The sequence below is a fragment of the Leptonychotes weddellii genome, chromosome X, assembly GCF_054177405.1.
Source record: "Leptonychotes weddellii isolate Sample4059 chromosome X, ASM5417740v2, whole genome shotgun sequence".
Classification (NCBI taxonomy): domain Eukaryota; kingdom Metazoa; phylum Chordata; class Mammalia; order Carnivora; family Phocidae; genus Leptonychotes; species Leptonychotes weddellii.
In genome coordinates this window covers 10,730,500-10,755,725 of record NC_138385.1, presented here as the reverse complement: position 1 = coordinate 10,755,725, position 25,226 = coordinate 10,730,500, and the positions used below count along the sequence as shown (strand labels likewise).

Here is a 25,226-nt window from a genome sequence, read left to right as displayed (position 1 = left end):
GCTGTGTCTTTCTCTGTCAAATAAATAAAATCTTTAAAAAAAAAAAAAAAAAAGATTTTATTTATTTGACAGAGAGAGAGACAGCGAGAGAGGGAACACAAGCAGGGGGAGTGGGAGAGGGAGAAGCAGGCTCCCGCTGAGCAGGGAGCCCGATGTGGGGGCTTGATCCCAGGACTCTGGGATCATGACCTGAGCCGAAGGCAGACGCTTAACGACTGAGCCACCCAGGCGCCCAATCATTTCTTAATATATACATATTTCAAATCATTATGTTGTATGCCTTAAATTTACACATGTTAAATTTTTTTTTAAGATTTTATTTATTTATTTGACAGAGACAGGCACAGTGAGAGAGGGAACACAAAGCACGGGGAGAGGGAGAGGGAGAAGCAGGCTTCCCACGGAGCAGGGAGCCCGATGCAGGGCTCCATCCCAGGACCCTGGGATCATGACCTGAGCTGAAGGCAGACGTTAACGACTGAGCCACCCAGGCACCCCAAGAATTTTTTTTTAAGATTTTATTTTTATTTATTTAGAGAGATGGAAGAGAGCACTAGCAGGGGGAGAGGGAGATAAAGAATCTCTATAAAAAAGCAGACTTTTTGCTGAGCATGGAGCCCGACGCGGGGCTGGATCTCATGACCCTGAGATCATGACCTGAGCCAAAATCAGGAATCAGACACTTAACTGATTGAGCCACCCAGGCGCCCCAATGATGTATGTCCATTGAATTTAATATAGTTGGGAAAAAAAATAAAACTTGAAAGTAACACAAAGTATACCATAACTAGGGATTTTGGCTGCACTTCTAAAACAGCATGTTTATTGTTACAATTTATAATTTGAACAAAGCAGATTCACATTAATTAAAATAAATGTCAGGGTTGGGGGCAAGAAACACATAAACTAGAACTCTAGTCAGGCTCAGACCCAGACAGCATCTGCAGAGGGAAAAGACTGATGGGAGCAATTTCCAGGTCCTCCTGTGGCACTCCAGACTACTCATGTGGCATTTACTACAGATGTCTATCAAAAAAATCTGGGAACCCCCAAACCAATTACTTCAACCCAGGACTCTCATCCAACTGCCCATCCTCATCTTCCGCCTGCTCTGTCCTTCTTTTCTCCACCTCCTCTTCCTAACTTCACTGCTCCACTTCCCTCCCTCTCTCCTAAACCACTGATTAAACTGTGGGCTATAGCATCTGCCATCCTTGTTAATCAAACCCTCTATATCCTTAACATCAGAAAACCTTCCCTATAAATACTTGGCTTCCCGGAGACTGGCTTTCTTTTCTTTTCTTTTTTAATAGAAACATCACTTGTATTGACAAGGTAGGGCCACAATGGACAGCTTCCAGAACAGAAACAAGACAGTGCCAAGATAATGGAGTATAAAATTGCAGCAGACAGGTTAATACTCTTCACTCTCATCCTCTCCCTCGCCACTATCCGCCCCAACCTCCTCATAATCCTTCTCAAGGGCAGCCATGTCCTCCTGGGGGCCTGAGAAAACTCTCCTTCCTCCATGCCCCACTCACATACAGTGAACAAAGGCACACTTGGCATACATCAGGTCAATCTTTCAGTCCAGGCAAGCCCAGGCCTCAGCAACGGCTGTGGTGTTGCTCAGCATGCACACAGCTCACTGTATTTTGGGAGACCTGGCTCTCTTCTGAAGACTCTTTCTCAAAGGGGTAGGAGTCAACCTCCTCTTGCCTCCCCATTGCTTATACGGTCCATTAATCCAACCTCATGAAAAGTCCCTCCTCCCTTGGGGCTCATGCTATCTAGAGATACAAGCTTTTAACCCCTCTTTGTCAAGGATATCATGTCTCCTGGACATTTCCCTTCATGCATTTGGGTCACTGGCAGCCTTTCCATCCTATCCCCTGCCATTATCCTATGAAATTTTAATGTTCATGTGAATGGCCTACTCCATACTCCTTTCATAGTTCTTGGAATTCTCTATCTCTAGTGACCTTTACTATCCTTCATTATCTCTATCATGATCACATAGTGACAATGACTGTATACTTTGAAATGTGGCTTTTAGTCTTACTCTCTATGCCAGCTCTTGCCACACTGTTGGAAATTCCATCATTCACATGGTCAACTCACCCAAAAAGCTAGATTTTCAAGTCCCAGGCTTCTTTGGAAATTCTATCATTCACAAGGACAACTCACCCAGAAAGCTAGATTTTCAAGTCCCAGCCTTCTTTTGCTCTAAGGATCTTCATCTTTGCTCTAGTCAACTACTCTTTGAACAGACTAGGATTTGTTATTACCTCCTGTTTCACCTCTGATACCTCAAAAAACAATGGCTCTCTCTCAGCTTTTCAGCTCTTTCACTCCCACTACAAAAGCTCTTTAAAATCTCTAGTCTCTTGATCCCACCCTATTTGTCAAACTCCTTACCTTCACTTCCCCTATGAAGTCTGAACACCATGCTCAGTCACGGAACCCATTCTCTCACTAGCCTCCTCAATTCCTTCCCAAACTGGCTTTCTGCCATGATTGACCATAAAGCCTTAAATCCAGGACCAATCTCAGAAACTGCTTTCTTTATTCCTGCATGAAGGAGTGAGAACTGTTTTGATAAAACCACACCAATATGAAGAATGATGCCATTACAAATTCCTCAGTGTCACTCCACAAACCTACTTGTCCTTGCTCATCTCACTATCCACTTACACTAAATGCCCAAAGCTTACCACACTCCTCTCTATACAGGAGACCTTGCTCCTACACCCCTTTAAAAAATCAGGGTCATCTGGTAGGCCTTTCTTCACATTTCCTTGTGTGTGCACATCAGTTTTCCCCCCTCACTTCAGAAGAGGAAATCTCCTCTCCTGTTTAAGACTGCTACTAAAGAGCTTCCCCCTATGTTCTTGATCACCATGTTCCCATCTTTTTGCACCAATAATTATCCCATCTCCCCTATATTGTTAATCACTTCACATCTACTCTCTATCTCCCCCATGGCTCCTTAGCTTAAGTATGTTAGGGTCCTTATTTTCTTACACTTCACACACTTTCCTTGACAGAAAACCCTCTTCCAGCCTTCTCTCTCTCCTTCCCTACACAGGCCCAGTATTAAAGGTAAAGCTCCTTTAGGGCAGGGATTTTTTGTTTTGTTTTTTGTTCACCGGCATACCACTAACGTAGAGCAGGGCCAGACACATAGTAGGAGTTCAATAAATAATTGAACGAATAAGCAGCGCCCTCAAAAGAATACATGCACTATGTCTACTTTCTCACCTTCTTTTCATTCTTTTAGCCCTCTGTCTGTAAGCTGGTTCCGGTGCCCATACTCCCACAGCTCTAACTTAATAAATTTAACGGACAGTTCCTTATTTAACCTCTGTAATACTGACACTATTAAACTATTATCTCCTTCTTGGAAGACCGTTTTCTCCTTTGCTTTCATGACATCACATCCCCTCTTACCTCTTTGGACATTCCTGTTAAGTCTCCTTTGTCAAATCTGCTTGTCCAGCCCCCCATCTTAAATGACTAAATGCTGGTATTTCCCTAGATTCAGCCCTCAGCTCTCTGTCCTCCACCATTCTGCATGCTCTCTGTAGGTAACCTAATCTACATGCATGGCTTTAATCATCATCTAAATGCTGATGACACCAAAAAAAGGTATATTATCTTCAGCCCAGACTTCTCTTCTGAGCCCTACACACATAGGAAAACAATGACAACCACTGGCAATCTTGAGGGCTTACATTCCAAAGTATAATTCTAAGTTCTTTACATATATTTACTCATTTAGTACTCACAACCAACCTATTAGGAAGGTACTATTATTCTCACCATGTAAAGTTAAGGAAGTCAAGGTACAGAATGGAAAGGAACTTGCTCAAGGCCACAGAGCCAGCTAGTAAGCGGTAGAGCTGGTAAAATAGTGCTAACGAGTACTTTTCAAAATAAGAGTTTTATTGCTATATAATTCACATATCATAGAATTCATTTGTTTAATGATCCAATAGTTTTCAATATGTACAGAGTGTTATGCAACCATCCCCACAATCTAATTTTAGAACACTTTTTTTCTTTAAGATTTTATTTATTTATTTGAGAGAGAGAGAGAGACAGCACGAGTAGGAGGGGCATAGGAAGAGAGAGAGAGAATCCCAAGCAGACTCCATGCTGAGCATGGAGCCTGACTCGGGGTTTGATTGATCCCAGAACCCATGAGATCATGATCTGAGCCGAAACCAAGAGTCAGATGCTTGACTGACTGTGCCACCTAGGTGCCCCATAATTTTAAAATATTTTCACCACCCCCAAAAGAAACCTGGTACCCATTCATTAGCAGTCACTGATATGAGTACTTAAAAAAAAAAAAAAAGATTTATTTATTTATTTCAGGGAAAGAGAGTGAGAGAGAGGAGGGGCAGAGGGAGAGAATCTTCAAGCAGACTCTCTGCTGAGTGCAGAGTCCAACGAGGCGCTCAATCTCCTGACCCATGAGATCATGACCCTGAGCTGAAACCGAGTCAGACGCTCAACTGACTGAGCCACCCAGGTGCCCCATTTTCAATAATCTCTACACCCAATGTGGGGCTTGAACTCACGACTCTGAAATCAAGAGTTGCATGCTCTTCCAACTGAGCCAGCCAGGCTCCCCTGATGAGTATTTTTAAGCTTTTACTTTAGAAACTGAAACTTTTTAAGATAATTACATTCAAGATAATTATATTCAAAAAACAAATAAATACAATCAGTTAAGCCAGTTAGGACAACAATAGTTTCTTTTTTAAAAAAAATGTACATATATTAGCTTTTACAATACAAAAGATTATTTTTTTCCGTTTAAAAAGGGAGTCTTCTACCAGGATTGGATTTATGCATATGCTACAACAAATTCAAACAAGAAAGAGCTAAATATTCCTATACTTAGACAAATATTGCAGCCTTAATGTGTTACCAGAAGGCAGACACACTCAATCCTCACATGAATTAACAGTGAAAAGGAGAGTATCTTTAGTAGACTGAAAAATGACCTCTCCTTACATGCACAATTTTACATGATACATGTGTCTAGTTACATGAAAAATGAAACCAATTGCTTAAAGGCAGAAGAGTGTGTAGATGGCAATTATCAACTGCATATATGACACAAAGGAAAAGAAACTGCTTAAGAGAATAAGGTGAAAAGGCTTTTTTAAAACAGAAGAGTTCATTAGCCTTTCAATGACTATAATTAGAGAGGGTATTCCCATGCTGCTCCAGGTGCAGAGATGCAGCAAGAGTAAAACTGTACTGTTGACCCCAGCTTTCCTGGCCCAGTGACTGAAAAGCACTAATGAGTGATTTCCAGTCTAATTTACCATTTAAAGGCTTAGGAAAGACCAAGAAAGAAAAAGCAATAGAATAGATATATAGTTTCTAAGTGATAGGAGAAAAGAACCACCACTAAAGAAAAGCATCAGTATCTAATTCTATGAAACAATTCTTTCACATGTCTTATTTCTGGCTCTTCCCTTTCATATATATCGTGCTTCATTTGAGGTTCAAAATGTGTTACTTCCAGGTAAATCAGATTCAGATCTCACAACTCCTAATAACCTTGAAACCATCATTGGTGTGAAAGGGCAGCTCTTTATTCCCATCCGGAATGAAGTGTGATGAGGATGAACTCATCTACTGGAGACCGGAAGACACTTTGTTCAAGTCAACAATCATTAATTGAGCACCCTACTATGTCCTACATTCTGCACTGGGTGCTGGAGACTAGAGAGGAAGAAGACGCTACCCCTTACCTCACAGTTAAGTAGGGGAGGAGACCTATATTTAATAAGGCAGAATATCAGGCTATAAGTAGTACAGCATGGATTTAACAAGATTGTTCTGTTTTTGGACCAAGTTCAAACTCCAATTTTTGTTCTAGAAAACATGGTGAGCCCAGCTGCAAAAACCATGTGAGTCATGGTAGAAAGAGATTCGTTCCAAAAGAAGTGGAGGGGGGGAAAGGGTAAATCTGAGAAAGCACGACGGTATTCCTTCACTCACTAATTCAGCCATTCCAAGTATCTTAAAATTAAGTACCTACGATCTGCCAGGTCCAGAGGATATAAAGAATAAGATTCTGTCTAATCTTCCAAGGAGGTCTCAATTTAGTGAGCACAGCAAACAAACACTGATACTGCATGCAGACAAGTGGAGGTAACAATAATAACGATAATAATGGTTGACATCTATTGAAGACTTACTGTATGCCAAAGTATTGTCCAGTGCATTTCATACATATTAACTCCTTTACTCCTTACGACAAACCTATGAAGTAGGTGGCTCTTAGTTTCCCCATTTTATAGATGAGGCAACTGAAGCACCAAGAGATTATATGACTTCTCTTACGTCAAGTGGCCAGAAAGGAACAGAGCCAAGATTTCCATGTTGATAAACTGACTCAAGCCTACCACCTTCACCCCAATACTACACTGTCTTAAACAAATGCATAAATCAAGATCACATCATCCTGGATAATAATCATCACAGCAAAGCTATGAAGTAGGTTTTATCATCCTCAATTTAGGAAGGAGGAAATTGAGGGGCAGAGAGGATAACTAAATCACTCAAAGTCTTCCAGCTGAGTAGCAGAGCCAGAATACAAATTGGAATCAGCCATAAATCTCTTTCTATATTAGAAACAGCAGCTCTAACCACACTGGAAAAGTAAACCACTAGGTACAAAGTTCTTCCAGAGTAGCAGCATTATACCGAAAACATATTAGAGTTTTAAAAATGCCTCAGGCACACAGTACCTCGGGGAGTCACACAGCAGTCACTAGTAATTCTTCAGGACCAGCAATACACACTACACTTTGATTTGTTTTGGTAAGAACAGACAAGCCCGGAGGAGAAGACAAGCAGGACAAAGGACTGACATCACGGTTCTGTCGACAATATAGTTGATCTGCTGTAATTAGACTGTGTGCCACACAGCCCCTTGTTCGGTGACGAGAATCCTCTATTACTTGTGGACTTTAATTTCAAAGTGATTTTATCTATGAATTCTACCACTTAGGAAAACAGATTTGTTTTCATCATTCCTGAGAAGCATATCAAAATAGCACTCATTGGGGCCACACAGCAGCCTAGTGGTAGGCAATTACGAAGATGCTTAGTCAAAGGTAAACAACTGATGATACATCAAAATCCTACTTCAGAACGAGAGGGGAAACTAAGAAGATTGTATTTTTTTTTTAAGATTTTATTTATTTATTTGTCAGAGAGCATGAGTCAGCATAAGCAGGAGGAGTAGGACAGAGAGAGGGAGAAGCAGGCTCCCTGCTGCCTGGTGCAGGGCTCGATCCCAGGACCCTGGAATCACGACCTGAGCCGAAGGCAGATGCTCAACCGACTGAGCCACCCAGGAGCCCCACTAAGAAGATTGTATTAATGGAAAATGCCACATTTCCAAAAATTGGTGAAGCCACAAGAAAAAAGAAACTCCTCAAAATACTTTTTAAAGGAAAAGTATTAGCAAAAAAAAAGTATCTTAACATAACTAAAACATATGTAACCGTGTTGAAGATTCTTTGCATATCTAAAATAATTATGTAGTTTATATTACATAAAATGAATCACAGTGTATGTGTGATATACACATTATCGTTTTAGAGCTATTAATTTTTAATTTACGCATTGAATATCCTTTCTGGTATATTTTTAACTGCTTATGAATACTGCTACAAGTTTCTGAACTTTAAGAAATGCAAGGTTGTTTTTACTTTGTGCCAAGTTTTGAGAATTAGCAAAAACTTGCCAATCAGGACAAATTATCAACATCTGAGATGAATGACAACGGTCTATGATTTCTTACCCAAGTGTGTCACAGATATAAGACACTGGAGCTCAAAAACACCTTGGGTCAAAACCCTGGCCCTGCCTCTTAATAGCAAATTATGTCGTATTCGGCAAGTTACTTAACCACTCTGTCCCTCACTTTTCCTATATGTAAATTGGAGCCATACTATATTCCTAGAAGGATTCAACAAAATAACACACGTATAGTGCCTGACCCATACACAGTTGGCACTCAGTAAGTGTTAATTTCTATCACCCACCACCCACGTCTCCATTTTCTGGGGAGAAAAAATTAAATACTACTTTGCCAGATGGAGCTTAGTACACACACAGTTCCACTTTCCAAAATACCAAGATGAATAGTTTCTGCCTTTTCAGCATCAGGTTTCAGGAAAAAGAGTATTTGCCTATTCTGACTAGATGCCAGTCTTTACAAGCCTGGAACAATTTCTTTCCTACCTGCAAGAGATGGAGGGCTTTGAAGCTGGTGAAAATGAAGCAACGTGGGGCACCTGGGTGGCTCAGTCAGTGAAGTGTCTGCCTTTGGCTCAGGTCATGATTCCAGGCGAGCCCCGTCTCCAGCTTTCATAATCAGCACTTTTAGCATATAATGCTTTGCCTTGTCCAAAGCATCCCCAAATATACAATCTAATTATTTAAAGTTACTGAGTGTAATGGACTTTTAGTCTGATGCAGCAATTTGCATGAATTCATGTGACCAGAAATGTGTTTCTTTTCCAAAGAAAATGACCTCCCAAGAGTAAAGGAACCACCCAGCTATAGGGTTTGTTTTTCTTTTCAATGCAGCTTTCTTATCTCCAAGTTGCCAAATACGAATCTCTGTAGTTTTATATAGCAGGGCGGACCTCAAGTGCGTTAAGAGATAGAGTCGCACATTGTTTAAGGCATGCTAAATTCTATTTAAAATGTCTATGGCTTTTTGTTTCAACACTGAGTACATGTTTGTAAATCTGGGTTTAAGCTGTAATATTTTTTTAAGGTTTTATATATTTATTTGAGGGAGAGAAAGAAAGAGCATGAGCAGGAGGGGAGGGGCCGAGGGAGAAGCACACTCCTGGCTGAGCAGGCAGCCTGAAGGCAGGCTCCATCCCAGGACCTGGAGATCATGACCCAAGCCAAAGACAGATGCCCAACTGACAGAGCCACCCAGGTGCTCCTTGATTTGTATTATTTTTATCTAAAAAATCAATAGCATGACAATGGAGATTAATGGTGTACTCTTAACATAAAAGTTAACTGGCTCCATCATAAGGACAGCAAGTAGAGTGGTAGTTGATAGGAGTTAGAGGGATGGGAGAATGGGGAATTATTTAATGGTACAGTTTTACAAGATAAAAAGAATTCTGAAAATGGACAGTGGCGACCTTGCAAAACAGTGTGAATGCACTTAATGCCACAGAAGCATACACTCAGAAGTAATTAAGATGGTAATTTTTGTTATGTGTATTTTACTAAAATTAAAGTACTTTTACAAAACTGAATTGGCTTGTTTCTGAAGCATTACCAAAAAAAGTTGATTGGCTCCAAGGACATTGGGGTTAGAGTGCCTCCAATGACTCCTGAACCAAGGCTTACTATGATTCCAATTCCTTGAGCCTGAAGACCATTAAGAACAGAAATAGAGTGCTGATGGGCATAGCTTGTCTGGATAACTTCCAGCTCTGCTCCTACATGACTTGGACAAGTCATTTAAACTTTGAGCTTCAGTTTCCTTCTCTGTAAAATATGGAAAATAATCCTACTTAAATCTTACCAGGTTTTTCTTTTTTTAAAAGATTATTTATCTGAGAGCACGTGCACACATGTGAGTGGGGGGGTGGGGGTGGGAGGAAGAGCAGAGGGGGGAGGGGAAGAAGAGGGAAAGAATCTCAAGCAGACTCCCTGCTGAGCACAGAGCCTGATGTGGGGTGATGTGGGGGCTCTATCTCACGACCCTGAAATCATGACCTGGGCCGAAGCCAAGCCCAGAGTTGGACGCTTAACCGACTGAGCCCCCCAGAAGCCCCCCCCACCAGGTTTTTCTGCAGATTTACTGAAAGAATACCTGTGAGTACACATGATACTCAGTAAACCCTAGGTATTATTAGCAACCACATGAATATACAAAGTTGATTTTCCCAGACTGAAGAGAGAGGCATTGGTGCGCATTTTGGCAAAGGTGTTACAAGAGGACAAGCGGATGTATGTGGCTGTATACCAACACTCAGTGCTGATTCCAGGTGTTCTCCCCAACAGCTGACCAATTATGGGGTTTGTGGACTCTAGGTTGAATCCAGATTTTCTCAAAGGATGCTTCTGAGAAGGTCAGCAAGAGAATCCCCAGGGAACTTGGTCAAAATGCAGAGCTCTCTGTCCCAAGCCAAACCTAGTGAATCCCAATCTCTGGGGGTAAGACTTGGGGAATCACATCCATATCTGGCTCTAATCAGACAAAATGAGGGGAAAGGGAAACCAAAGGGGATCTGGCTCTGCAGTAAGGCTTCCTCTCTTGCTTTGATTAACTTTACTAGCAGATGGTACATGGATCTTGACATCTATTTCCATGACCAGCCAAATGTCTTGTCTAATTTAATTTTTCTTCCCTCTCTTACCACCTCTTCCTCCTCCTCCTAATCTCATTCTTTGATGGAAAAGCATACCAGCCAAATTTAGGACTCAATCCGCTTGCCATCATACCACTTTCATTACCAGTTTATTTACTTCCATTGTGGGAAAAGAAGATGAAACCAAATGTCATGTACTCAGAACAAAATTGCACAAACTTAGGTATTATAATACCCGTTTCTGGGATCTACCTGGTTTATCAGCTGGCTCTAAAGTCTTGGTATTGGTCTTCTCATGCTCTTTAACCAAGGAAAGAAAAGCACCTTTGAAAAACCTTCCTCAGAGAAAACAAGATACCAACCTGGGGATTCTTTTGAGAACAATGACAATAATCCTGGAACATTATTAACCTGAAGAGTATCCTGGCCTTTGGGAATGTGTGGAATTTTCTTTAGGACACAGGAGGACAAGGATGGAAAATGAAAAGGGAAAAGTCACAAGTTGTCTCTGAAATGCTTTTCTCCGAGAAGTGCTTCTAGCTCATTCTTCCTGTCAAGTGAACAGCAGCCTTACACATTTTACCTGACAAGAAAACACAGTATTTCATCTGCAGTTATCAGGAACTGACAAAAGAGCCAAATGGTCTGCCATCAGCCACTAAAACCTTCCCTGGTGCTTAGACTGTAACAGTAAGTAGGGCCATCTGGGGAAAGAAACAAAAGCAACAACACATCACCTTGAACCCCCGCACCCAACTTACTAGAAAAGTTATTGATAAAGTATCAAATGGAAGAAAACACCACAGCCACTTTTCTAACAGAGGAACATCAACAAAAATGGTCTTTTTTTCTGAAATGATTACATATACGTGATCCGAGAGAAAACCATTATCTCCAGAAGCACCCTACTAGCCACACCAAGTTTTTCAAGCTCTCTTTCCACACAAAGCAGAACCTGAGGCAGAAAGTGCAGTTCAAATTCCTAATACAATGAACTTCTTAAGAAGAAGAAGAAATCTAAGGGGCGCCTGGGTGGCTCAGCCGGTTAAGTGTCTGCCTTTGGCTCAGGTCATGGTCCCAGAGTCCTGGGATGGAGCCCCGCGTCGGGCTCCCTGCTCAGCGGGAAGCCTGTTTCTCCCTCTCCCACTCCCTCTGCTTGTGTTTCCTCTCTTGCTGTGTGTCTCTGTCAAATAAATAAAATCTTTAAAAAAAATAAAAAAAGAAGAAATCTAAGCTGCAAGTGATAACACATTTGCATCCAGAGCTTTACAGCAGGAATAATATTACGTATCTCAAAGGGCACTTTTAAACAGCACCTAGCATTTACTACAACTTAAAAATGTTAGTTGCTGTTCTTGCTGTCAGTTTTAAGAGAAACTTACATGCAATAAAGTTTAACACAACCATTCTAGATCAATCGTGGTAATTTACTGAAATGGAAAGTTGACTTTAAAAACCAAAATGCACTAAGAGAGTTCTTTAAAACAAGAAATGCTAGCAGGTGAGCACTGACCTATCTACAGACATACTAACAAGAGAAAACACACACACACACACACACACACACACACACACACACACCCCACCCCCCAACATCGTGCACCTGTGTTCCTCTCTGCCCATCTGCCCGAGACCAGCAAGGGCTTGAGGCTCTGCTGCTGCTGTCCCAGACAATTCCTCCAGGGTCCCTGGTCTGGGTTTCTGTAAGGCCCATGGCCCATGTGTGGTTATCAACTATTAAACCATTCCTGGGGGGCACCTGGGTGGCTCAGTTGGTTAAGCTGTGTCTGACTTCAGCTGAGGTCATGATCCCAGGGTCCTGGGATCAAGCCCCATGTTGGGCTCCATGCTCAGCAGGGAGCCTGCTTCTCCCTCTGACCACACCACTCCCTCCTCGTGTGTGCTCTGTCTCTCAAATAAATAAAAGCTTTTATTTTTTTAAAGATTTTATCTATTTGACAGAGACACCCAGATGCCCCCAAATAAAAGCTTATAAAAAATAAAAAGAACCATTCCTCTACTGACATTCTTAATGTCATTAATTGTTTATACTTGGATTTCCTTTTAGCACCTCAAACGGAAGTTAATAGCAATTAACATTAATGACTGTGAGCACCTGGGTGGCTCAGTTGGTTGAACATCTGCCTTCAGCTCAGGTCATGATCCCAAAGGTCCTGGGATCGAGCCCCACATCAGGCTCCCTGCTCAGCGGGGAGCCTGCTTCTCCCTCTGCCTGCCACTCCCCCTGCTTGTGCTGTGTCAAATAAATAAAAAAATTTTAAAAAAGAAAAAAAATTAATGACTGATATCATTTTAAAAGACACAACTTATCACCTTGCCAAGCACAGGCTGTATCCTTTGTGGTGATAACAACCTTTAAGGCGGCAGCCATAGGATAAATAATACCTGGGGCTGAGAAGATCCACAGGTCAATACAAGAGCAATCTCCTTATTTGTGGCTCAATGAGAACCACTGACCAGGCTGCGGCCCATTAACCACAAGCTAAACACACCTAATGACAGTACAGCTGACAGAGTCCTGAACAGAAGCAATAAAGAAGTTAAAGAACTGACCAGAATCCAGGAAGGTAACAGGTAACACACTTCCACAAACAAGCATGTGCCACAGATGTTTTGCAAAAGCCCACTGTGTTGCAACTGGGAACATGTTATCTTTCTTATCAAGAGGTAATACAGACCAGTAAAAAGAACAAGAGTTATACATTTATAGTCAGGCTGCTTGGTTTGAACCCTAGCTTTACCCCTTGAAAGCTTTAGGACTTTCCCTTGTTTTAACTTTCCTAAGCTTCAGTTTCCACTGAAAATATGGAGGGGAGTCAGGATATAATGCACATACAGGTCTTGGCACAGTGCCTGACACATAGCTGGTGCTCAATAATTACTAGTTGTTACCATGGAAACAATAAAAATGGTGTGTAAATAGCCAGAAGAACCCAAAAAAGGCCTATTTTACCAATAATGTGGGCAAAAAGCAAACACTAAGAAAGAAAAAAAACGGTAAAACCAAATACTGGAAATATTTGTTACTAACAAAATCAAATTTTCTTAAATGTGTTAACAGGAATACTTAAGGAAAAGCAAGCTTGATCATATGATAAAAGTATATGATTTCTGTGTCACTTCTGAAGAAAACAGGACACCCTGAAAGAGCTTTAAAAATTAGCTGCATAGGGGGCGCCTGGGTGGCTCAGTCGTTAAGCGTCTGCCTTCGGCTCAGGTCATGATCCCAGGGTCCTGGGACCGAGCCCCGCATCGGGCTCCCTGCTCGGCGGGAAGCCTGCTTCTCCCTCTCCCACTCCCCCTGCCTGTGTTCCCTCTCTCGCTGTTGTCTCTCTCTGTCAAATAAATAAATAAAATCTTTAAAAAAAAAAAAAATTAGCTGCATAGATTCATTCATTCAACATTGAGAATTTACTATACACTAATCAATGTTAGGTACCAGAGACAATGATAAATGGTAAAAACGGAAGTATGTGTAAAATGCTACAATGGGCACAGAGGTGGAAGGGATTCATTCTGGCCCAGGTATGTCCGAGAGGGGAGACTCAGGACAGCTTCATAGAAGAAATGACATTTGAGTTGGCTCCAGGACTTCATCAGGGAATGGGAAGAAAGAGAACTTCAGAAAGAGGGAAGAGCAGGAGCAAATACCTAGAAGATATCTGGCAAACCCCTAGAGGCATCTGAGTTACCTGGGAGCCTGCAAATAATCCAGTATTGCCAGAGACTAGGCTATTGGGAAAGAAGGAGTCATGGAAAGGAGGCTCCACGGAAGGCCTGAGAGAACCTGAGAGGAATTTCAGCACCCTTAGGTTTTAGCATAGAGGTAATCGAATAGGGCAAGACCGATGTGTTTTAAAAAACAACCTCTTGGGGGGCGCCTGGGTGGCTCAGTTGGTTAAGCGACTGCCTTCGGCTCAGGTCATGATCCTGGAGTCCCGGGATCGAGTCCCGCATCGGGCTCCCTGCTCAGCAGGGAGTCTGCTTCTCCCTCTGACCCTCCCCCCTCTCATGTGCTCTCTCTCTCTCATTCTCTCTCTCAAATAAATAAAAAACAAACAAACAAACAAACAAAAAAACAACCTCTTGGGACGCCTAGGTGGCTCAGTTGTTGAAGCGTCTGCCTTCGGCTCAGGTCATGATCCCAGGGTCCTGGGATCGAGTCCCACATCGGGCTCCTTGCTCAGTGGGGAGCCTGCTTCTCCCTCTCCCTCTGCTGCTCCCCCTGCTTGTGCTCTCTCTCTCTCTGACAAATAAATAAATAAAAATCTTTAAAAAATAAAAAAATAAAAAAAATAAAAAACAACCTCTTGATAAAGAAATGCAAAAAAATAACTACTTTAAAAGTCAGGATAAGGGCGCTTGGGTGGCTCAGTTGATTAAGTATCTGCCTCCTGGTTTTGGCTCAGGTCATGATCTCAGGGTCATGAGATGGAGCCCTACCTCGGGCTCCACACTGGTCTGCTTGAGAATTTTTCTCCTTCTACCCCTCCCCCCACTTTGAGAGCTCTCTCTCAAAATAAGTAAATAAAATCTTAAAAAAAAAAGTCAGGATCATAGTTATTTTGGATGGAGGATGAGTTTATGATTGGGATGGGGCACCTGGAGGGACTTCTGGGCTGGCTTCAAGATTCTATTTTTTTGATCTGGATGGAGATTTTAAGTATGCTTACCTTGTAATATTGTATTAAGTTACATATTTGGTTGTTTGGTTTTCTGAACCCTCGTATAATTTTATTAAAAAAAAGCTGAAAAAGCAAACACCCTCTTGTGACACTACAGTCAGACTGGGGAAAAGAGGGAACTCGAAGGAAGATAAGGAAAGAAGTATTGACTCTACATAAAAGATGAAGAGGGTCAGGGGAAGGACAGTGGGAGTGAGGAGGCGATACATCTTAAGAGTTGACTGCCAGAGGCTTAGAGAAGAGATAAGTAAGTTCAGATTTGGACATATTGATACCTTTGGGACTTTGACTACTACTTTCCTCCCTTTTAAATTTATGGCTTTCCTTTGCCCTGGTACACATCTATTGATAGTAATATTCGATTCCCTATCACTCATAATTCATTTCGATTCATATTTTTGGCTTTCAAGTAGAAAAGACAGGAGTAGTTCTTGATGTAATGGCAAGATGTGGAAGAAAGGAGGAAGATGGTTAAGAGAGGAAAAAATGAAACAAGACGAAACCAGAGAGTGAGACAAACTGTAAGAGACTCTTAATCTCAGGAAACAAACTGAGGGTTGCTGGAGTGGAGGGGGGTGGGAGGATGGGGTGGCTGGGTGATGGACATTGGGGAGGGTATGTGTTGTGGTGACTGCTGTGTGTTGTGTAAGACTGGTGAATCACAGACCTGTACCCCTGAAACAAATAATACATTATATGTTAACAACAACAAAAAAATCTGTTTTCTGGGGGGAAAAAAAAAGAGAGAGAGAGAGATGTGTATAGACACACATAAAGGAGAAGCTCTTTGGTGAAATTAACAACCGGTAGTAATGAAAGACAGAGTAAATGAGTAACATCCCAAGTGAACTATTCTACTAAAATGGAAAAGCTATGTAAGGCAAAGGCTAGTAGGTCAAAGCTTCCCAACCACATCAACAAACACCAGGGAAGGGAATGCACCATGCAGCCATCCTTTTTTTCACATGTCTGGGACACAGGAGTTATCCGTACCTCAAGAATTACAATAGAAATTTGAAGGGGAGAGAGACAGGTCAATGAGAAAAAGAAGAGGTATTCCACAGCAGGTCAGAGTACAGGGTAGGAGCAAGTGGCTTTGCTTATATGTAAGCCAAAATGAACTGTCCTCACTTGAGAGAAGAGATGGATATCAGCAACTGTGTTAGATTAATTACTCTAGAGTGCCTTGCTGCTTTATCACAGAACAGGCACTCACCAAATGCATGAAAAACCAACTTGGATAATACTCATAGAGAAATATTAAGATTTTGCCCTCAGACCCCTGCTTCTACTGCATAATAATAAAACCTAGCTACCATTTATTGGAGAAATACTCTATGTTAAGCACAGTCTAAGCCCTTAGCATGAATTACCTGGTTGAATCCTAACAGCAAGCCCGTGATGGAGGTGCCATTATTCATCTCCAGACTGCAGGTAAGAAACCTGCATCCCTTCAAGTGGAAACTCTGGAGAAAGAAGACATGAGGGAGAATGCATAGGACAGACACAGACCTGGGCAAAAAGGAGCACCTGCTTCATACATGCTCCAACCCAGGGCACCAGGGTAGATCACTACATAGGGATAAGGGGCTAAATCTCTAGTTGCTGGTAGTGATTTTGTAGGACCTTCTCTTCAGCATGTCTCTTTCCTCTGGCAGTATGTGCTGGTGGCAGGCCGTTAGTGGTACTGAGATTTGGGATCCTGGCCAGCTGTTTCTTTCCATCAGAAATATGACCAACATCTGGCAGTCAGCAAACGTCAAGATGAATGAGTCTCCACTAATTCATACATTACTAAACTGGAGTGTCAAAACTGGTCAAATTCCATTACAGAATTATAGTTCAGCTGCAATGAATACTAAATACATATGAGCCATTGGGTGGGAATTTGAAATCTCTTTGCTCTATGGAAATTTCTATTCTGGTAGTAGTTGTATGAGATTTGATCTTTATCGCACTTTTCCTGGCAGCAGTAAAATTCCATTTCCATCAACTGTTTCCTCTCAGGAAAGAAGTCTCTCAGGAAATATTCAAAACATTGTTCTCAACAAAGTTCTCAAATATGAATCATTTTCAAGTGCCAGGAAGATACTCCTTCCCCCAATGTTTTGCATCATAATATACTTTCCCTAAAATGATGGTTTTTGGACACATTTGCAAAGAAGAAAAAGGCAGAATAAGTTCTTCATTCTTCTCCCGATATGGCTTTGCTCAAGCAGTTCACTTTGCCTCAACTTATCTTCTCCTTTAGATCTGTTCGTCCAAGTCCTACCAATTCATTCATTCAACAATTATTTCCTGAGCACCTACTAGTTTTTTTGGTCCCATAATACGTGGTAGGGGTTCAAATAAGTGTATTAGGAATCAACCAGGCAGAAATTAGGGGACGGTCATTATAGGCAGTGAGGACCATCATGTGACCTGCTGAGAATTTCCTTCAAGGAGAAGTTCCCTAGAAGAGGAAACATTTAAAGCTGGCCTTTTAAGGACACGTGAGAGGAGTAAGATGGAAGAAAGGCATTTCTAGAGGCTAAGAGGAAGGCCTCTAATTACAGGGAGCACAACTGAGCTGCTGCATCAGAAATTCATCCTAGGGCGCCTGGGGTGGCTCAGATGGTTAAGCGTCTGCCTTCGGCTCAGGTCATGATCCCAGAGTCCTGGGATCGAGTCCCACATCGGGCTCCCTGCTCCCTGGGAGCCTGCTTCTCCTTCTACCTCTCTCTCTCTCTCTCTGTCTCTCATGAATAAATAAATAAAATCTTTAAAAAAAAAAATTAAAAAAAAAAAAAAAGAAATTCATCCTAATGTCTGTGCTGAAGCTATACTTCCAATGGGCTGCACCTGACCCATGAGTGAAGACAGCAGGGGTAAGACTCCACTGACCTGGATTACCCAAAGGTTTTTCTGAACCTTCCTTCAACTGCACAGCAGCCTAGAAATCTTCTGCCTAAGCTACTCTCTCTTCTCTTCACTAGGGGTCAGACTTGCATCATGGACTAATGGCACTCCCATCCTTCCCGTCTCCCTCCTCGTGGTCTCACACAGGTGGTGGTTTCCCTTAATAAAATCAATTTCTGCTTCTCAGAGGACCCAGACTAACACAGCATTCTCGAGAGCGCCCAGCATGAGTAGACACTCAGAGGCATGAAAAATCATGAGCTGCTCTGAGTATCCCAAGGAGTGTAGTATGTGCCTGGGGCTTGCTGTGGAGGTGTGGGTACAGAGGGCGAATAATCTGGGCCAAATCAGAGAAGGCTTTGTGTGTCTGATAAGAAACTTGGACAAGGTCCTCTGAGAGACAGGGAACCACCAGGAAGTTTTAAGCAGGGAAAGGGTATGTGTTTTCAAAAGATTGTTCTACTGGCAGAATGGAAGATGGACTAGAGGAAGAATAATATGGAAATATCTTTGTGTACGCTTCCATCTTGTCTGCTAGCTTGTGAAGTCCTAATGGGTGGAATAATACTTTTTTAAATTTTGTTTTAATCTCTATGCCCCTGTAATGATTGGAATAGTGTTTAACACAAAGCAGCTACTCAAGAGGCCCCAGCAAATCTATCAGGCTGGGCCTCACCTTACTGCCCAACATTTTAAATTAAACCACCTTTCAAAAGTTTAATGACCAGCCTTTGAACATTGCTGCTGGGACACTGGAACTCTGTCTATCCAATCTAGAAAAAAGAGTTACATGTATGAAGGGTAGAAGTTACTCCCCAAACTTTATCCTCCGCTAATTAGTTATTTCATGAACTCTCTTTGAAGCCCGGCATATAATCACATTTGTTGATCCTAATTGTAAGGACAAAGGTCATTAGATATTTAGTTTTTGAATGTTTACCAGGTCAATGAAGTTTGGCGTCACATCAGGATCAAGGCCCAGAGGTCTTATGCAAAGAACACTGAACAAAAATCAGAACTGGGTCCTGGATACTGGTACAATATTTAATAGTGATCTTTGAGAAAACATATTGCTAAGGTATGTTTTTTTTTTTTTCATCATAAAGGAGAAGACCTACCTTAATTTATAAGGTGAAAATTAAATTAGAAGATGTGGTCAGTGTGCTTTGAAAACAGTGTATGCAAAATATTGTATTGTCACTAATTTGTTAGCATGGTAAATCTCAAGTTAGGAGTTCTTACCCCCCACACCCCAAACAAACATAAGGGCAGTGGGAGGAGCCTTTTACAGATGATGAATATGTACATTACCCTGACTGTGGTGATGATTTCAAGGGTGTATGCATATGTTCAGAACCCATCAAATTGTGTACATTAAATATGCACGGTATTTTGTATAATGATCACAGTTCAATAAACCTGTTTTAAAGAGACTAATAATTACCAATTCTGATTTATACCACCACCAAGCAATGGTGTGATATTATACAAAAATTCCCAAAATACAATAGATTGTCCTTTACTTTCACCTGTCAAACAGCACACTTTTAGTTGGAAGGGTACTGCTAGGAAATCAAGTAACAATGAGAATCAGTTCCCAGAAGCTATGGATTGCTGGAGCTGGAGCCAGAGTTGGAGTCAACAGCTCTCCTGAGGTCCTAGACACTGAAAGGTCATTTGACGATGGCCTGATGCCCTTTCTTAGACTTAGCCATTTTTCTCATTGTTACCTCCCTGACTTGACTGATGAAAACACAGCTCTTGGGCCCTACTTGTGATAATCAAAACAACCTTACTGAAAAAAGGAATCATTATCTTCAAACAGTCTGAAGTGACTTGTGTAAGTTAGAGAAGTGAGTTTCAATGACTCAGAAATGGTCAGACCTGCATGAGCCAAGGGACTAGAGCTAGCTATCCATGGTTGGTTGCCCATGTAAAATGAAAATGGCATCTCTAGTCCTCCTGGCTGAGACAATCACTTCTAGACCACACAAAGACCTACACAAGCACAGAAGTGTGCACATACTCATTTCCAGAGCCTAAAGCATTCAGCTGTATCTTTTAAGCCTTCCAAATCTGCAAAATGATTTAGTAAATTGGTATTGTTTTGACTTAGGGAGGAGGTAGGTAAAAAGTACAGGAAATTAAGTCCATTTTTATAAAAAGGAACTTGCTCTAGGCTATTTTGATAAAAGAACTAAATAAACTACAGAAATCATCCTAATTCCCATTTGGCATTTTCCAAACCCAAATTAATTACTTCCAGTTATAAAATGCATTTCATGGTAAGAAATTAATAATAATGATAGTAATAGATACCACTATATTGAGCACATTCTATGTGCAAGGCACTTTACAAATATCATCTGTATTCCTCATAACAACCTGTGCTAACAGTTTATATTTCAGATTTTTAAAAAGATTTGAGAGAGAGCGAGCGAGCACGTGTGTGAGTGGGAGGGAGGAGCAGAGAGAGAGAATCTCCAGCAGACTCCCCTGCTGATCACGGAGCCCAATGCAGAGCTTGATCCCAGGACCCGAAGATCATGACCTGAGCCGAAATCAAGAGTTGGATGCCTAACCGACTGAGCCACTCAGGTGCCTCTACACTTCAGATTTAAAAAAAAGAGTCTCAGGGAGACAAATGTGCCACAAATCAAGTAAATAACAGAAGAGAGATATAAAACCAAGATATCTAAGAGCCCAGATTTTCAAATGGCAATAAAGGGTGGTAGAACATTTCTCCCTTTCCTAATCTCACTCTCTCTCCCACCCTCCCTTGTCTCTGTCCCCCTGCAACACCCCCTACACATACATTCATTACCAGAGAGAGGCAATATAATCTAGTGGGCTGACAGGGGTTTTACCAAACAAACCTGCATTTAAGTTCTGACTAACCATTTACTGCAAGACTTCAGTGGTACAAAATATTTGTTGGACCTCAATTTCCCATTAAATAAGGTTAAATTAAATAAATGTACTCACTGCCTACTACAAAGATACTTCCTATATTTGTTGCCCATCCCCTTGTTCTTTTGATAGCTTAAAGACCAAATGAAGATGAAGAAAAGCGCTCTACCTATATTACATTATAGGTAAGGTTAGAACTTCCCTTAATAAAGATGGAGGTGGCTCTAGTGACCTATAAAACACACATATGATTAAGGAATTGCCAACAACTTTGTGGCATCTAACTACGATTTTTATCTATAAAATGTAAGAGAATAGTATATAATGGTCACATGGAATTGAGTCTAGAAAAGCAAGGTTGGTTCAACATTCATAACTCAAGCAATGCCACTGACAATATGAACAAAGGAAGAAAATTCATACAATTTTTATATAGATGCAGAAAAAGTATGACATTTGTTCAACAGCCATTCATGATTTTTAAAAATACTCAGTTAACTAGAAATGAAAGGTAACTTCCTCAGCCTAATAAAAAACATCTATGAAAAAACCTATAGGGTCGCCTGGGTGGCTCAGTCGTTAAGCGTCTGCCTTCGGCTCAGGTCATGATCCCAGGGTCCTGGGATCGAGCCCTGCATCAGGCTCCTGGGATCGAGCCCTGCATCAGGCTCCCTGCTCCACGAGAAGCCTGCTTCTCCCTCTCCCACTCCCCCTGCTTGTATTCCCTCTCTCACTGTGTCTCTCTCTGTCAAATAAATATTTAAAAAAAAAAAAAGAAATCAAGATACAAGTAGTTAGTTACATGTTCATGGATCAGAGGACTCAATATTATCAATACTGCAATTCTCTCCAAAATTCATCTATAGATTCAATTCAACTCCAACTCAGTATTCAATTCAACACTCAATAAAATCCAAGCAACCTTCTTTTTGAAGAAATTTACAAGGTGAGTCTAAAAGTTATATGGAAAAACAAATAATCTAGGACAGCCAAAGCAGTTTTGAAAAAGAAGAAAGTTGGAGGACTCAAACCCACTGATTTCAAGACTATTAAGCTACCACTATTCAAAACAGTGCGATATTGGCAAAAGAATAAACACATAGATCAATGGAGCAGAGTAGACAGTCCAGAAATTGATCCACCCATATACACTCAATTGATTTTTGACAAAAATGCCAACTCAATTAAATAGACAAAGGACAGTCTTAGTCTTTCAATAAATAATGATGGAACAATGAGGTATATTTATATTTCAGTGAACCTCAACCCAAACCTCACTCTATACATGCAACTTGAAATTGATCATAGACTAAAATGTAAACCCTAAAGCTAAAAAACTTCTAGAAAAAAACTGAAGCAAATCTTCATGATCTTACATCTACTAATTACGTACAGAACAGAAGAAACACAAACCATTAAAAGAAAAAAATTGATCATTTGAATTTCATCAAAATTTACAACTTTTGCTCTTTGAAAGATAGTAAGAAAATAAAAAACAGACAAGCCATAGACTGGGAAAAATATTTGGAAAACAAATGTGATAAAGGGCTGATAACCAGAATATATAAAGAACCCTTAAAACTGTGTTAAAAAAAACTTGCCCAATTAAAAACAATTAATAAACACTTGCTCAAAATCATTAGTCATTAGGAAAAATGTGGAATTACAAAAAGATATCACTAGCTATCTACTAGGATGTCTAAAATTGAAATAGATATACAATAACGATGGTGTCAAGGATATGGAGCAACTGGAACCTTACATTGCTGACAGGAATCAGCAACAGTACATTTGACATTTCCTTATAAAGTTAAAAACACACTTTCTAAAACCCAGGGATCCCACTCCTTGGTATTTACCTAAGAGAAATAAAGACATATATCCACATAAAAACCTGAATATAAATGTTTATAGCAACTTTATTCATAATATAAAAAATTTAAATTATCCAAATGTCCATCATGGTGAATGGATAAACAAATTTTGATACATTCATATAATGGAATTCTACTCAGCAATAAAAGGCAGCAAACTATGGATAAATGCAACAACATGGATGACTCAAAAGCATTATGTTAGGTGCACCTGGGTGGCTCAGTTGGTTAAGTGTCCAACTCTTGATTTCAGCTCAGGTCATGATCTCAGAGTCGTGGGATCGAGCCCCATGTTGGGCTCCATGCTCAGTGGGGAGTTGGCTTAGGATTTTTCTCTTTCCCTCTCCCTCTGTCTCTGCCCCTCCCCTTGCTCACACTTGCTCGCTCTCTCTCTAAATAAATAAAATCTTTTTTAAAAAAGCATTATGTTAAGTGAAATAAGCAAACTCAAAGACTACACATTTTGATCCCATTTATATCAAATTTATATGAAATTTATATGAAATTCTAGAAATGACAAAACTATTATAGAGACAGAAATAAGAGCAGTAGTTGGCCATATAGGGAGGGGGTTAACTACAAAGGAGCATGAAGGAATATTTTGGGTGACAGAAAATTCTATTATCTTGATTTCAGTGGTGGCACAACCTATAGAATTTTGTCAAAATTCATAGATTCTAAATACCTAAAAAGGGTGAATTTTACTGTATGTAAATTATGTCTCAATAATCCAGAAAAACAAAACAAAAATGCATACCACCTCAGAAATGGCCATCTATTTTAGGCAGAGATCTACAACTAGTCAGAATGAAAAGTGCTGAGTTTTGATCATAAGTTTAAGAATCATGATTAAAGGACAGAAAGACAGGGAAGGCTCACAAGGATCATGACAGATTTGTCTGTGTCTCTTTCACTGCTCATTGATATGTAAAAAAGGGCTCGGTTAGGAAGTTGACTAATGCATAATTTAGGACTAAAATACCCCATTTGCTATTTATTTGAAACAAATCAACTTAAAATGATAAATGGCCACTAACTGTCCTTACCAACTGCTTGAGTTTGTAGAGGACTCACTTAAAACGACTGCTTGAGGAGACAGGAATGTTAAAGTACTAATTTTCTTCATTTTACAACTGTTCTGATTTACAAGAGCAGGGAAGAAGCATTTTCATTCTATGCAATTTCTTTGTCTTGATTTGAATTTTTTAGACTCACAGAAGCTTATCTTGGCAGCAAAGGCTGCAGGGTGCAAGAAGGTGAAGAATTGCCCCAAACCCCCCAAAGGGCCTTTCTCCCTGTTTGACAAGTTATTCAGTGATAGTTGCAGGCAGGTATCTAGTAGTGGATAAACCAGCGTGCAAGGTCCTGGGTTTGCAGGGAGCTCCTGTCAAAACAGTGGTAGGAGTCTTGTAAGCAAGCATTCTCAGAGCCCAAGACAGACCTAAACTGAAAAATAAACTGCTGGTGGTTACAAGCTACTCTAGACCAGGAATTGATCTCTGTTTTCAGCCTGACCAGAGCCGGTGCCAGAATGGGCAGCCAGGAAATATTTGTTGGATGAACAAATGAGTGAAGAAATGATTTATTCCTCCTTGTACACCATTTTCTCTCAGCTCTCAGTGCCCCAGAGTTCACCAAGAAGACAAGACTGGCAGTCGATCCAGGTAGCAGGAACAGCATATATGACAGAAAGGTAAGTAAGCACGATATAGCCAGGAAACTGCGCGAAGTTCTGGGGCACTGAGAATCTGGTGAAAATGGTGTAGATGAGACCAGAGGTAGGCATGAACCAGAAAGGCTGAGGTTTTCTAAGTTGTGCCAAAGAGTTAGATGTCAGTTTGAAGGGGAGACAATGTGAAGCCTATTAACAGAGGAGTAACACACCAAGATTTGCATTTAGAAAGATGATTTCAAGGGCAAGTCAAGGATAGACAGAGGCAGAAGGTAGAAGCAGAGGCATTCCCCGCCTTTCTTTTTTAGGTAGTTGAAAAACTGGTGGATCAGAAAGATGGTATTAATTGAGGCAGCAGAAAGAGGCCCTTCACAAACCAAACCTTCAGTCATGCAGAAGAAATGACCCATTCTCCTACCCATGGTATATCTCTAGTTAGTGATCGCGATTGCTTATTTCTCTATACCCCACTACAGTAGCATTTCCCGAAGGACAGGAATGGTGATGCACACATACATACATACACACACACACACACACACACACTTACTTCCAGTGCTTGGCTAACAATAGATGTTTTAGTAACTGTGTTGGCTGACTGAATGAATGAGTAAATGAATGAATGAATGAACGGATAGTTTGGGCCCAAGAAACCATTAGAGAGCTTCTGTAAAATGTCACTGATGGGTTATTTTGGAAGTTGATAAGCTACCCATTACATGGAAAGTTGAACTGGATACCTTTGGAAGTCTCTTCCAATGTAAGGATTTTAGGATTCAAG

General features: G+C 40.8%; 1 protein-coding gene and 1 non-coding gene across 10 annotated transcripts in view; one reads left to right on the top strand and one right to left on the bottom strand.

Moving 5' to 3' along the window:
• ATP11C (ATPase phospholipid transporting 11C (ATP11C blood group)) overlaps positions 1 to 25,226 on the bottom strand; it is a 172,948-nt gene that overhangs the window by 116,902 nt on the left and 30,820 nt on the right. For 6 of the 9 annotated variants that reach the window (XM_081808173.1, XM_081808171.1, XM_081808170.1 and 3 more), the window contains exon 2: positions 16,465 to 16,557. The exons of the other annotated variants lie outside the window; for them this stretch is intronic. In XM_081808173.1, coding sequence (XP_081664299.1) covers positions 16,465 to 16,557 — 93 coding nt within the window. The remainder of the gene's footprint in view (positions 1 to 16,464; positions 16,558 to 25,226) is intronic. 9 annotated transcript variants of the gene reach the window in all.
• Positions 21,071 to 21,195, top strand: LOC115936929 (U6atac minor spliceosomal RNA). The gene has a single exon (XR_004072297.1). It is a non-coding gene; the product is annotated as a U6atac minor spliceosomal RNA (small nuclear RNA).